The 14,848-nt window shown below is 45.8% G+C and overlaps 1 protein-coding gene across 1 annotated transcript; it reads left to right on the plus strand.

Moving 5' to 3' along the window:
* Positions 1-8,006: 8,006 nt before the first annotated feature.
* On the plus strand, positions 8,007-8,879 carry FAM181A (family with sequence similarity 181 member A; the record flags this gene model as incomplete). Its single annotated transcript, XM_080618517.1, has 1 exon — positions 8,007-8,879. The coding sequence occupies one exon, from the start codon at positions 8,007-8,009 to the stop codon at positions 8,877-8,879; it is 873 nt and encodes a 290-aa protein (XP_080474643.1).
* Between the last annotated feature and the right edge of the window lie 5,969 nt (positions 8,880-14,848).

A 14,848-nucleotide genomic window follows, 5' to 3' on the forward strand; every position in this document is an offset into this window, starting at 1 on the left:
CAAGAGAGTTTGAAGAGCTGGTCCAAGAACAGAGGTGTAGTTTGTCAGTTTGTCAGCTATTTCCAGCTGTCATTATAGAAAAGATTTTTTTTGTTTGTTTGTTTGTTTGACAGTAATGACCCATCTTATTTCTAACTTTGATTCTCAACAGAGAGAAACTGAAATGGTTGTTAGTTTTTATTCTCTATATCAATGTCATGTATGAATAACATACATAAGTTTGTATAAGTATGGATCTGAGGGCAATGTGTGCTGCATGAACAGTCTGAGCCAGGACTGCAATGGCACAGAAAACCAGTATGTTAAAGCCTCTACAGCCCATTAATGTGAGGAGGGGAAGGTGATCAAAGACACCCTTCTTGCTCAGACACAGCCTGGCTCACCCTTTTGAGGGATGGCAAAGATGCTTTAAGTAAAGCTCGGCCTCTCTGAACTCTCCTGCCTGAGCAGCTCCTACAGGTCTGGGGTGATTCTCATCCACCAGTCAAACCAAAACTCTTGCTCTGCTCTGAGTTTCGGCAATGCTCATGGGCAGTCTGGAAATGCAGAAGGTGAGGTAGGCAGAAGGAAATGTTAGGGGTATAACCACACACAGTTCCTTGCTAGATAGCTGCCTGCCTGCAGCTTCATGGCCAGATAGCCACAGGGGCCAGCTGAAGGCAGCACTGCCTGGCCCTGCCTGCACCTTGTCCCACTGCCAAGGGCTGCCCTGCTGCCGTGAGGCAGGGGCATGTCCCCTGCTAAGGAAATGCAGGTGCAGGAGGTACAGGAATATGTTTCTGGTTGCATTCCAGCTGGAGAGCACCTCAGTTTTCACTGCAGAAACACCCATGCGGAGAAGCCCTTTCCAAGAGAGTGGAGCAGGGAACAGAGCTGTGAGTGTGGCCAGAACATGGGCAGGAACACTACACTTCTGGTCTGGCATGGCTCTTCTGTACCGTAGGATCAAGATCCAGACACATGCCCTGTCCCAAGCACACTGTGCATTTCTTCTTTTGCAGTTTTGAAGAGGTTTTCTCCTTTTTACATGCTCATATTCATATCTGTATTGTTTAAATCCTTTTTGCAGGATTATTTCTCATAAACAGAAGCTCCAGGTAGCATTTGGCACTGAATTCATCACTGATCTTGAAATACTTAATTACTGCAGAATTATGTAAAGAAACCTATATTTGGTCCTGCTGCTTCTCAGTGCATACCTGCTGTGTGGGTAGGCAGGATTTAAATTTCCAGAAGGACCAAACCAACGCCAGGCTCATTTTAAAACATGATCTGATTTACCAGAAAGGCAGGCAGTGAAAAGCAGGATGGGCTTTGATCATGCCTAATTATGGAGTGTAATATTGGGTACATAGATACAATATTGCCATGGGTGGCTCTTTTTGGTGCAGAAAAAACAGAGTTTTCCTTAAAGAAACAGCTGTGTCCCGCCTGCAGCCTGCAGAAGAATGGCATTAGTCACGTGCAGTCCAACACGTAGCACAGTTGTAAAGTTCGCTCTATGAGACTGACAGCAGCTATTCATATCGGGTCCCTGCACCATCTGCCTGAATGGCAGGCTGTGGGGTAGCAGCAGCCCCCCCTTGCCGCCTCTGCACGGCCTCAACACTTAGTGCCTGCTCAAAGTCTGTCCCCAAGTGCAGAAAATCGGGGATTGAAAGCAAAGAGAGGATGTCAGTCAGGTCAAAGCAGACTGTCAAGAGGAAAAAAAAAGGGAGGGGGGGAAGTGGAATGAGTCAAAGCTTCATCTGGTGGGAGTGCCAGGTTGCTTTTCTCCTGGGAGCAGAGGTGTTGGCTTCAACAAGGATATGAGGAACGAAAGCAAAGGGGATGACTGGACAACGTGAGTCTGTGGACAAATCCCACATGCTCCCTTCTTTTTCCCTCCCTGATCTTAGAGGACTGAGCTCAAGGGCAGGACTAGGTTGCGTGAGGGTCAGTGCCAGGGTGAGATGACCGTGCTGTTGTGTGCAGTGCCTGTGTTCTGGGATGTGGGAAGGGATGCTGAGGGCTTTGGCTGCACCCTTGTGCACACACTGTCAGGCATCCCTTGGGGCCTGGTGGCCATGGTCACCATTTGCGTGTCCTGGATACCTTTCAGGTCCTTGGATTGGGAGCCAGGCTGCTAGCTTTTCCCACATCAGTTTTCTCATAGATTAATTTCATTCCCAGAAATATTTAGTAAGGTATCACAGAGGGATTTTTTTCCTTTAAAATGAACCTGCAGGTCCTGTGATAGACAGGCTCACATCCCAGTCTAGGGACAGTTTCTGACAATCTGTTTGGAGGCCTGAACAACTCAGTGTCCCCCCTTTCAAGGTCTTACTGGATGGACGGGGATTCATTTTCATCCTGTCACCTGCTTTTCCTTCTCATTTCCAGGCACATCTTTCCTATGGCAGAAACTCCTGCTATCAGTGCCTGAGGTGTGTGGCTCCTACAATGCATGGTTACTATAATCCTTTCCCTTGCCATGCATTCACTCCTAAAGTCACCCAGTTCTTGTGATATGATGCTAAATAACATCTTCCATTTTTACGCCATCAGTGCATCATTAACATACTTCCACTTCGATTGTTGTCAACAAGAAATAAAAAATCAGGACCCCTGAGGAAGAGTTTTAGTAGTCTTCCTCCATCCCGGTGGTTCTCCTTTCTGGGACAATACTTCTGGTTTCACCATAAGCCATCATCACCTCCTTTCAGGCTCCTGGCACTTCTCAAAAGTCTTCCTCTTTTTCTGGGTGTGAAGGCAGAGCAAGGGCTTAGGAAACAGCAGATGAATGAAAAGATAAAGTGCAACTGAAATACTTTTGCTTTTATCTGCCCTTAATGGATAAAGAAAAGGAATGATTCACAGATGGTCCCTCTGGGAATTTTCCACCTTATTTTCTTACCTTGTTTCAAAGCAATTGGAGCCCCATTTTGTCTTTCCTTCAAAGTGCATATTCATTAGGCTCAACAAGGAGTTGCAGGATTGTAACCCAAATGGGGAAAAATAGTTGAAATTTTCCAAAAAATAATGGTAATATGGTCTCCCCTCTCCTCCCCTTCCCTTCCCTCCCCTCCACTCTCTTCATCTTCCCTCCCCTCCCCTCTCCTCTCCTCCCCTGTCCTCCCCTCCCCTCTCCTCCCGTCCTCCCCTCCCCTCTCCTCCCCTCTACTCCCCTGTCCTCCTCTCCCCTTCCTTCCCTTCCTCCCGTCCCCTCCCCTTCCCTTCACTTGCCTACAACCCCTCCCCTCCCCTCCCCTCTCCTCCCCTGTCCTCCTCTCCCCTCTACTCCCCTCTCCTCCCCTGTCCTCCCCTCCTCTCCCCTTCCCTTCCCTTCCTCCCATCCCCTCCCTTTTCCTTCACTTCCCTACCTCCCCTCCTCTCTCCTCCCCTGTCCTCCCCTCCCCTCCACTCCCCTCCTCTCCCCTTCCCTTCCTCCCATGCCCTCCCCTCCCCTCCCCTCCCCTTCCCTTCACTTCCCTACCTCCCCTGCCCTCCCCTTCCCTACCTCCCCTCCCCTCTCATCTCCTCCCCTCCCATCCCCTCCTCTCTCCTCCCCTCCCATCCCCTCCCCTCTCCTCCCCTCCCATCTCCTCTCCTCCCCTCCCCTTCCCTTCCCTACGTCCCCTCCCCTCCCCTCTCCTCTCCTCCCATCCCCTCCCCTCTCCTTTCCTTTCACGAACAAGCAAAATCTCTACAGAATTTCTAAAGAAAATCTTTTTACCATTGTTGAGAAGTCTTGTTTTTCAAGTAAAAATTTGAAACGTTCTGTGTTGGGTTTTTGTTTTTTGGTTTTAGATTAACGGAGATTGCCTGGTTTTAACATCCATAAGGAAAAGATGAGGATAACAGTGTTTACCATACAGATATGCACCTCAGACAAACAGATACCCCAAATAAGGGTGGACAAGAAGCCCCTGAGTGCTGATTTCAGTCCAGGCCTGCCCAGAAAGTATACCATGTGATACGCAAAGTTGTTGTCTTGATAGCAGGATGAACCCTGTGACAACACCTGTAACTCGAGCTAGGATGAAAAAAAGTTCCATTTTAGGGGAAGAAAAATAATTTTGAGTAAGCTAATGTCAAAACAGTGACCTCTGTACCATCTCTGCATCACTCAGCTATTCATTGAGCTGCTCTTTGCTTTACAGACGATTAAAATAACAGCAGTGACTTGGGTGTTCGTGCTATTTGAACTGCTCAGGGCACTTAAAGTGGAGGGATCCCTTTCCCAGCTAATGGTGTGCAGTATGGTTAGTGGGTCTGCTTGCACACTCCAGGCCAGTCTGGTGCTGGAATACCTTTGCTGAATGCCCCCTCAGCCTGTAAATAAGCTGTGGGATGTTTTGGTGTGCAAGTATCTAAAGATTAACATCACTTTCAATAAGTGACACTTTGAAAACACTTCCCAGGTATTTTTGTGTAAGAAAATCTTTTCTCTCCCCTTTATTCAGTCTTGAAGGAAATACTGCATGTTTAGGAGTAGCCTGGATGCAACTTTGAAGTGAATGGATTTATTCTTGTGCTTTGCTTAAAAAAGCAGGAGTTAGAAAACTTTACATACCAAAAATTCCCAAGAAGACAGCTGTTAGGGGGTGACATGTTGGATATGAAGTGGCTCTCCAGCTGGTCCCTGTCTGCATGCTGGGAAGGCATGTGGAGACATTTTTTCAATTGCTGTACTAGTCTGACACATTCACAGTGGAAAATGATGTATCATTCTTGAGCCTTTGGTTGGTGGACACTTCAAAGTGCATTGGATCCTCGGAGAGGAGTGCCCTATTGTTAATTGTTCCTTTCACATGTACATTGGGATGAACATGGAGAGAGCAGTGAGGAACAAAAGGGCTCCGGTGGCCTCTTAGAGAAAACGCGGTGCAGCTCAACCTGAGTCTGACCTTGAAAGGATGGGTTGCTCTGGTTTTTAAATCGTGCTTGCCAGTTCATTCCCCTCTGGCTCCCAACCGTTACCCAGTTGCAGGGGAATGGGCCTCTGGAGCAGTGAGCACAGCGGGGCATGGGGAGCCTCTCTACCACTCCCATGTGGTGCCCAAGGAGCCATGTCCTTGGTGAGCATTCCTCCAGGACGGGACAGGCAAGGCTGGAGTTTGGGGGCTTGGAAACAGTTTCTGCAATGGGTGTGTTAGAGGTGTGCTGGATTTTACTTAACCTCCAGCAGGCAGGCAAGCCACATGCTCTCTGCTCAGTCTAACAGACTCACTAGCCCTCATTTTCAGAGCACAGCCCAGGGGTCTTGAGCCCCTATGACTGGAAATATGCATATATGTATATATATGTACATGGCATGAGTTTCCCAGGCCTCTGAGGACACTGTTCATTAACATCCTGAGACAATCCTTTGGTCCCAGGCACCTGTCCTATGTCTCTCTGCTTCCCCTCTCATCCCTTGGACAGCCAACTAGCTCTACTGGGAGACTGAACTGTGCAACGTGGTGTCCAGATTTGGTTCAAAAGTTCAGGCATAGGAGGCAGTTTGTTCCTGCAAACAGAGATGTGATCTCTTGGTGTGCATCTCTTTCAGTGAGCTAAACAAAACCTCTCCTTTAGCCTCAGCTGCACAGAAGGATCTGTGTTGTGTCACAGAAAGGCCAGACCCCACCTTGTGCATCCTGAAATAGATGTTCAAGCAGGTGACTGGAAATGGCCACTCCACCTTCCCCAAATCATCCAAAAGGAGAAGCTTGCACAGAAATTTGCATGCTGGTGTGAGGTAGATGATAGAGGGTGCAGGCAGGGCTAGCTACTCCAGGTCTTCTAGGGAATGAACTGCTTCTGAAATAGAAACTGGGAAGAGAGAGGCATGTCTATGATAGCAAATCAGCCACCATGTTACAGCCCACCATGGTGTCAAAGGCTCTGTAGCACATTCTGCTGCAGGATATCCTGGCCCCAGGGTCTTCCTAGACCTGAAACACCTGAGCCTGGGCACCAGCACATGTGGCTATGGCAAGACTAGGAGAAACTATGAGAAGAGGAATGGCTGCACTGGGTGCACCAGTATGGGGACGCTGAAGAGTCATCCCTGAGGCCTTTGCCCAGAGTTTGGTATAATGGCACAGTCTGGATTTTGTCCTTCTCCAAGGAAAATCAGAATAATATAAGTACAGCAAAATAACCATAAAATGTAGCCGTTTTCAATCCTTACTGCTCAGGTCTTTGATGCCTCACATCAGTAAGCTAGATTTGACTTGCAAAATGGCTTGGACTTCAGTCCTTGCTTTCTCTAGGGCATGCATGTTTGGTCCAGCATTACCCTGACAGTGTATGCACAGGTCTGTACTCCTCTTCACTGTTCCCATCCGCAGGGCACTGCAGTCTGGAGAGCAGGAGTAGCAATGCTGTGGTCATGGGAGGCAGCAGGTCCCAGGCTGGGACACAGGCAGTCGGCATGTCTGGTGCACAATGAGGGCAGCCCTTCTGCTCTCCTCTTCCTCCAGCTCTTAGTTTTACTGTGGTGTTAAGTTATTGCCACCCCTTAGGGACAAGCCTGCAAGAAGGCAGAGGGCTCACATAACTCTGCATCAGTAAAGGAAGCAGCTCAATTAGCATTTCACACGCCTTTTCTTCCCTCTCTTCTTACCTTCCCTGCAGCGGGCATGCTTTCCCCTTAAAGGATTGTCCTGTTTCTGCTCCTTGCCAGCGTTGGCAGGGTGACAGTAGTCGAGTGTGCAAACTTGTGCTATTGTCCCCGGGCCAGGGGGAGTCATGGAGACCCACTAATATGACACAGGAAAATGTTTGCTGATGGCAATTCTATGGGCTTTGTCTAACTCTTTCTCCATCATGACGACTCGATTTAAGTCTCTAACTGTTTGACTACAGATGCAAGAGTACTATCCAACTCCATCCTTTTGTCAGGGTAGTTTGAATGGGTAATTCAGCTTTTGTGTAACTCAATTGAGGGGGCAAACATAAAGACAAGATTCTTGAGCGCTCAAGCTCCCTTTCCATGGATATCTGCACATCTCTTTAGAGATTTGTTCCTTCCCTACCTTTTTCTGACATCATCCTCCCCTTGAAAAAAAAAAAAAAGGGCTGTGACGGGGAACGGTTAAAAGTAGGCTAGCCCGATCTCCCTTATTACATTGTCCTGTGCCAATGAAGCATGGTTAGTATCAGCCCCCAGACAGCTTTGGGGAGTGCAGAGAAAAGGGTGCCTAAACTTTCCTAACTCATCCTCAACATTTTCCTTTTGGACTGTGTCATTTTTTAAAAAGAAAGGCCTCGGTAGGGGTGAAGAGGATAGGGAGAATGGTAGAAACCGCAGGGAAACGATTGTATTTATTAGCTGTCTTTCTGTGGCTGTCCCCATGGTGACAATTTGTGATGGCAAAGAATGCGAGGAGGGGAGGCTGATGCCTGATTGGGATGCTTTGTATTTGGCAAAGTGGCTTCTGATTGGCTTGGGAGAGCCCCGAACTCGACGGAGTCGATATTCATTCAGCTTGCTCAAGTGCTTGCTAAACTGCATCCAAACACTGGCAGGCCCTGGCTGCCTCTGCCGAAGTTGGCAGTGTGTAACCTGCCTAACGAGATTAGTGGGAAAGGGGAAGGGGCTCTTCTCTGCAGCGACACTGCAGCTGCCAGCACCGGCGAGAAAAGCCGCTGCGCGCCGGGTGAGTGTCCGCACTTGCTTACAGGGAGGCGGGAGTGGCCACCCGGCTTCTTTCCACCTAAGCTCTATCTAACAAGATTAGGCACCGGGCTGGAAGGCGTTCGTGAGCTAGATTCCATGCTGGTGTGTGCTGGGGCAGCGGTGTGGGGTGGTGGGCTGCAGGCATGAGGAGGCTCCAGTGGGAACTTGCTGATGGACAACTTTGTGCGGCTGAGAAGCGTGACATGTTCCCCCACCCTCCCTTCATTTGTTTGGTGCTGTTTGAACCAAGGTTTCCCACTCTTAAGTCTGCCCGTCGTGTTTCACAGGTTTGCCAAGGTTTGCCTGGAGGTGAATTATAAACGTTTCATGGGAAGCTTTACTCGGCACATCCAGTGAGATGGCATCAGACAGCGAGGTTAAAACCCTCCTGAACTTTGTCAACCTGGCCTCCAGTGACATCAAAGCGGCTCTGGATAAATCGGCTCCCTGTCGCCGATCAGTTGACCACAGGAAATACTTGCAGAAGCAGCTCAAGCGATTTTCTCAGAAGTACTCCCGGATCCCACGGTGCCACCCCAGCAAACCCGTCGAGTGCGGCTGGCGTAGGGGGGCAGAGGAGCGGGACCGTGGACCTCCTCCTGAGGCACCTGACCCCAGCCCCCATGGCGGAGCTGCTGCAGAGAGGGTGCTGCAGACAGCAAGGCTGGAGGACAGCCTCGCTGAGGAACAGGTTTTGCAGGAGCAAAATCCTGAAGTCACCAGACCAGACCAGGTGCCCATGAGGAAGCGACAGCTCCCTGCCTCCTTCTGGGAAGAGCCACAGCCGGCCCAGAGCCTGCTGGCCAGGGCCTATCCCACCAGCCCTGAGGGGCTCCCAGCCCCCAGAGACCCTCCTCCCTCTGAGGGGAAGAAAAGCAAATGGAGCCCGGACACTACTGGCCCAGAGAGCCCCCCCCCCGAGCCTAACCCACATGCTGGGGACAAGGACCCTGCTAGCGTCCTGTCGGGCCGGGTGGGTGCCTGGACCTGCTGCCCTTTCCCCTGCCCTGGGCCAGGGGTGTACCAACCCCCTGGCACACTGTCCCCGTCGCCATTCCTGGGGCTGGGGCTGTGGAGGAAGAGTGCAGCCACACTGTCAGCGGAGGTGCCGCACTTCTGCAAGGAGGCCGATGGCATGGGACAGAAACTGTACAGGCCCGTGGTTTTGAAACCCATCCCCACCAAGCCTGCTGTACCCCCACCCATCTTCAATGTTTTCAGCTATCTTTAGCCAGGGGTGTTGGAGTCACGCTGAACACCACAGCTCCTGAGAGTGGATTGAAACGTCTGGTTGGGCACCAGGCATGAGCTGCTGCCAGCGTGGAGCAGCGGCAGGAAGGAGGCCGACAATCACACCCTCTTCCTTGTGGTCAGGCTGGAGTGAATTAGTAACTGTTGGAAAGCTACTCAGGCTCCACTCTCCTCTCAGTATACAGGTGTAAAGCGGGAATAAGCCTTACAAAGCTGGTGGCATGGAACATGAGGCAAACCAGGGCTCTTTCATCGACGGGCATTGTCTGTTCTGCAGAGAGCAGGGCTGTGGGTCATTCATAGCCACACTTGTAACACCTAGGAGACCTCCTCCATGTGGGAAGATCTTTCCAGGTTTGCCCTGCAGCAACAGCAGTGAAAAGAAATGAATTAAACCCCTTCAAAGAGGTTTTGTACTTTAAAGTAATTCCAGAGAAGTCAAGATATTCAGGTCACTTCCTTTTGCATGCAAGAGACTGGAAGGACAGTATTTAATGTAGAAACCACATTTGTGAATTGATTTAAGCTCTTCTTGCATGTAAATACTGAGAGAATTAAAAGAAAAAATTATGAGAAGAAAGGAGTTAATTTTATTTTGCAGATTCTGCCGATTCAGTCTGCTTATTTTTGCCCCACTGGATAGGACACAGGTTTGATTTGCAACTGGTGGGTAGGTAAGAGGGCTGAAATCTCTGCCTATTAGAGTGATATAAATCAAAAGCAATTCTTCTGCGGTCGGGAAATTAGCTAGTGTTAAGCTGGTGCAAATGGAAGCAGGATGAATTTTCACATCAGGAATTGTTCTGCATCAACAGAACAAATGAGAAATTGTATTACTTGATTACGAACCCATAAAATATGATAGAAGAAAAAAAGCATATAGAATACACTGCTTTGATTTCTGGCTCACAGACATCTTTCATTTTGCCTGATTTTAAGATGCTATCACAAGACCTATCTACAAATTATTTGCTCAGTAATTTCCCAGTTATTTTGACGAATTGGCATTAAAGAAGTTAATAGGGGATTTTTTTAAACTTAGATTTCTCTTAAGCTCTGGGGTAAGTGGAGCTAAGGCACAGAACATGAGATCTGAAAGGTTTAATATTGCAGCCCTATGTATTTATTCAGTTATACTGGGGTAAATCACTGAGGTCAAGAGAAGTGTATTGTAGGGGGGTGGGGTGGGTGGGGAGCGAAAGAATTGACACCTGTGATCTCCCAGGGCCTGCTCTTGTTGAAGCTAATGGGAACTTCTCCCAGGATTCAATAAAAAGTGGCCTCAATTGGCTTGGTCTCCGGCTAACTTAGCTCCCTGTGACCCTTGGTATCTCAGTAAGGGGAAAACCAGGCAACGCTTCCTTTGAGTGCATTGCAGTAATGAAAAATTTATCATCTTAAGCAACTGTAGAGTATAATTTTTGATCTTCTGATGGGGCTTGGTGTTATATAACCAGGTTGCAACTTCTGTTAGGATATGAACTGGTTTTAGGCTAAAAATAACTAATTCTTTTCCCAAACCTCACAGTATATCCCACTAGTGTCTAATTACAGAAAAAATGGCTGTAATGTGCTAGTCCAGCAGGCAAAAAGCAGAAATGGATATGGCTTTCATAGCTTTCTGCCTACCACCAGTACTTAATATATGTACCAAGCTTGTATAGATTACTCCTATAGGAGAGAGAGCAGGAAATAACAGCACATACCTGCAACTGCATGCAGGGTGCCAAAGAGCTGATCTAAGGGTTCAAGACATCAGGTGAGCTTTTGGTCCAGAAATGAAGATATGAATACACTTAGACATCTTTCCCTTTTTTTCTGCTTGGAAAAAAAAAATCCATGAAGAAACTCCACCTCTCTCCATGAGGTTTTCTAACAGAAACCAGAGGCAGTACCCCCATTTAAGTTAATGAGAGGAGAACTATTTCTGAATTTGCAGAATTGTAGACAAGAAAATTCTTTTACATAGAAATATGGGTGTTTTCTCACACCAATAGCCCTGTGTCACTTTTGTAATCCAGATGAAGCCAGATGCTGAACTCTGTCTCAATGCTGTCAATGTAGAGGAACCTTCTTGACATTGATCTGGATTTCCATCTGAGTGACCAGAGAAATTCATGTAAAGAGCCACAAATATTGCAGTGACTGCTGCAGACAAATGTTCGTGCTCGTATTCAGAAGGGAAATTTGAAAATGCTGCATATTGCACCAGAATATGGGTTTCTATCAAAATTAAAATACTTGGCAAAATGGATAGCCTCTGTAGAAATTTTATTTCTGAAGAAATCCATAGAAATAAGAGAGTTAAAGTCAAATTTCTACATTTCAGGTATTATTTTTTTCTTCTTTTAAACTGTCTCTTATTTCAATGTATGTTGCTGTACATTTTCGATGTAATAGAATAGCATGTTTTTAAGTTATAATGAAGCATCGAACCAGACTGTTCCAAATGACCTCTGACACAGAGATATTTATGCACTTATCCTCAAATTTAAACTGATGTTACTTTTTAAAATCCTTTGTGACATGGAACTTCACAGCCCAGGGCAGGCAGTGGCCCTTGCTGGGGCTCTGAACTGAAGCAGCAATGAAGTAAAACACAAATGAACAGAAGATAATTGTTAAGTATATTCAAGATTATTGAATGGGGATGTGTGAGATTTTCCAAAAGGTCTGCAAAGTATAACAACTCTGTCTGCTCTCTAGCAATACTTACTGTTCCCTCATCCCTGAGATTAACATCAAAATTATTAAGTGTTCAAGCTTGGACTGATTCAGACTTTTCCTGGTTATTTTTGTGTTTGGTTGTTCAATGTTGCTATTCAGGACAGCTGATAGCCCTTCAGAATCAGCTTATTTATTTATACTTTATTTGAAAGATGGAAACACAACATTCAGAAGCTGTTATTTACTACAACAATGCAATTTTAAACTGTTAAAACCACAATACCTTATATAAATAAGGGGAAGGGAGAGGTGGATGAAAAAGCTTTCATATAAAATGAAATAAAAAATCAAAAAGTGCACAAGAACATCAAGTGAATTGCACATGTTGCAGTAAAAAATGTACAGTAACCTGGTCATGAAATATTTGTAGAACATTTCACATAAAGTCATAATTTCTGAGGGAGTCTGTCTGTCACATTCAGTAAAAACAAGCTACTTTTCCTTGCGCTAGAACTACTGATCTGCTTACAAAGCCTGGTTTATTTGGGTTTTGGGGTATTTGTCTTTTCACAGTAACATGTAGATAGATGCATTACGTGCACATTGAATTTCTGCAGATTCAGTATTGTGCACAAAATACTGTCAATGACTGGAGTGGAGAGGTAGCAGGCTCCATTTCAGTGCAAATAAATGTAAACTAGTTGTGTGAAGATCAAGCAGAAACAATTCAGTAACATTGTAATTACCAGATTCCCCCTCTAACAAACTCTCCTCAGCTTCTGTGTGCGCTGCATACTTTTCCTTCCTGCAGTTGCAGTACATACCCATCAGACTAGTGCTCTCCAGCCGAGTGAACCTCCTGATCAGTACAGATGGTTGAAAGCAACCAGGACATGAGTCTCCCAATAGAGATGAAAGTCAGTTGAAAGAAGAAATGGAATTTCCATATTTGCTCCACTCACACCTAGTCTCAACTTCTCCAAGGACAGAAAAAGACATTGCAATCCACAAGACTTTTGTGTACATAACAGTGTTGGCTCAGTGGAAATTTCCAGTTTGGGATAGGTTATGAAATCCCACCCCTGTGGTTATACGTGCAGTTGGTGACCAAATCCTTCTACTAGCCAGCTGTTTCCAGGGCTGTCATTGCACACTAAACAAGCACTTAAGTAAACGATCTTCACCAAGCTGTGTCTATATCCATCACCCTTTATGACTCTGTCATACTCAATTTCAAGGAATTTTCTTCTGATTTGTATCAATATGAGTAAAACCCAGACCTTCACCGCTCAAACCCCATAAAATGAGAGGTGCACAAACTCCATAGGTAATTTTCTATTAGGCCCTTTCTAAAGGTCCTACAGGGCCTTTATTGGCAAAACTGGTCTAAAGATTTCCTATTCTCCATCCCTTTCCCTCTACTCAGTATTTTTCCAACCTGAAGCAATTCCCTGTTCACACTGCAGGAGACAAAGATCTTAAACTGGTAGTAACGGAAGCCGCTTGATGAAATTTCAGCAGTGGGGGAATCTCACCTGACTTTCCAAAACTTTGCAAGATCACTGTTCAGTGTGAATTGAAACTGTTGGTTTTTCAACTTCCTTTGCATTTGGGAAGGGGACAGCTATGGGCAGAGTGCCCATAGCTGTAACCAGTTCTTCTGCTCACATCCTGTCCTACAAGTGCTGAACACATTTCACACAAAACCATCACAGAATCTGAACTCGTGTGCCCAGACTTGTTCTGTGCAACACACTTTTACTGTTGTGTTAAGATATAAAACTCCACACAAATAAAACTTGGTGCAATGCATTTTCGCTATTTACATTTGTATCTGATTCCATGAGTGGCATGCAGGCCAACAAACAAAACCAGATCTTTCAGGTCTCTGGTGGGGAATCCAAATAAACCATGGTGCACAGCTCCTTAATCACCTAAGGTAAGAATGAGTGTGTGTCTAGCATAAGATCCACAAAGATGTAGTTCCAAATGTAGGTTTTTTCATGCTTATTTAGGTGTCTAGTTAAAAACTAGGCACTCATCAAATCAGTTCAGCAAGTCACACCTGTCAACTGAGCTGTAGTCACTGCCAATAACTGTTCATGGGCTCTTCGGCCTCCCCAGCTGTGAGGGAATGTGACTTGTTAAAAACTTCAATAAAAGAATTTCACGGACAATTATAGTGGTTCAGCTGATAGATGGTAACTTGTTAAGCTGCCATAAATCAGTTGTGGATCTGAGCTGTAAATAAGTGACCTAATTTTCAAAGAAGCTGAGATAATAACTTTCAGCGTCAAAGGGAGCTGATAGATACTTCAAATCTCTAAAGTCAGGAAATTCAGGGCTAAATCCTAAGACATTTATTCTGCCTCAGTAGTATCTGACATCTGATGTGATCCCATTGGCTTAGTGGAACTACACCTGGCGCAAGCAACTTGACATTGTTTAGGCACCTGAATAAGGATTTGGAAGCCTAATTCTGGGTATTTGTTTTCATAAATCTCAGTCTGATTTCCATAATTTTGAAATAATCTATCTTTCTTCCAGTGGTGGTATTGTTATAGCTACAGAGGTCCAAGGAGTAACAGAAGCTGGGCCTTGTAGGGAACAAGATCTCCTAGAGAAGGAACAAATAAAATTGGTTTATCAGTGTTGCATCTCCCTACATACTTTACCTCTCTCCTTCACATCACTTTCTGCTCCTGTTCCCCTAGGGCTTTGTTCTGTCCTGACACCAGCTCCATGACAAAGTAAAGCTACTGTTTACAGTGCAGCCACTTCTAATTTACATCCCACCCTCCCCCAAAAACAAATAACACCAGAAACTCAGAATTGCCTTCAAATCCTCGGTCTAGAAAATGTTCTCAAGCAGAATTCAACTTTCTTCTTACTGCAAATGTAATGCAAAATGAACTGTATTCACTATGTGCAAATACAGTTCTTACATCCTTCTTAAATAAACCTTTCCTTGACTTTTACAAGAATCAGCATTTCTGTATTTTAGTCTATTAAAAGTCTGAGATTTGAATGTTCAGAAATCAAGTACTCAATAAGAAAGGTCCAAAAAATGAAAGCAAAAGTGTTAGCAAGGTGGTGTCAAAGTATCAGAGAATTAGCAACCAGAACACTTAGCAGAAATCCAAACAGTAGAATAGAAACTGAAATTTAAATCTCAGTCGGTGAAGGAAATGTGTTTGTTTTCCCAAATATGTTGAATCTTGACAATTTCTCAATTTTGATTACAGCAGGGATGCTAAGCTCCACCACAATCCCAGAATACCT

Source organism: Psittacula echo, assembly GCF_963264785.1.
Source record: "Psittacula echo genome assembly, chromosome: 5".
Taxonomy (NCBI): Eukaryota; Metazoa; Chordata; class Aves; order Psittaciformes; family Psittacidae; genus Psittacula; species Psittacula echo.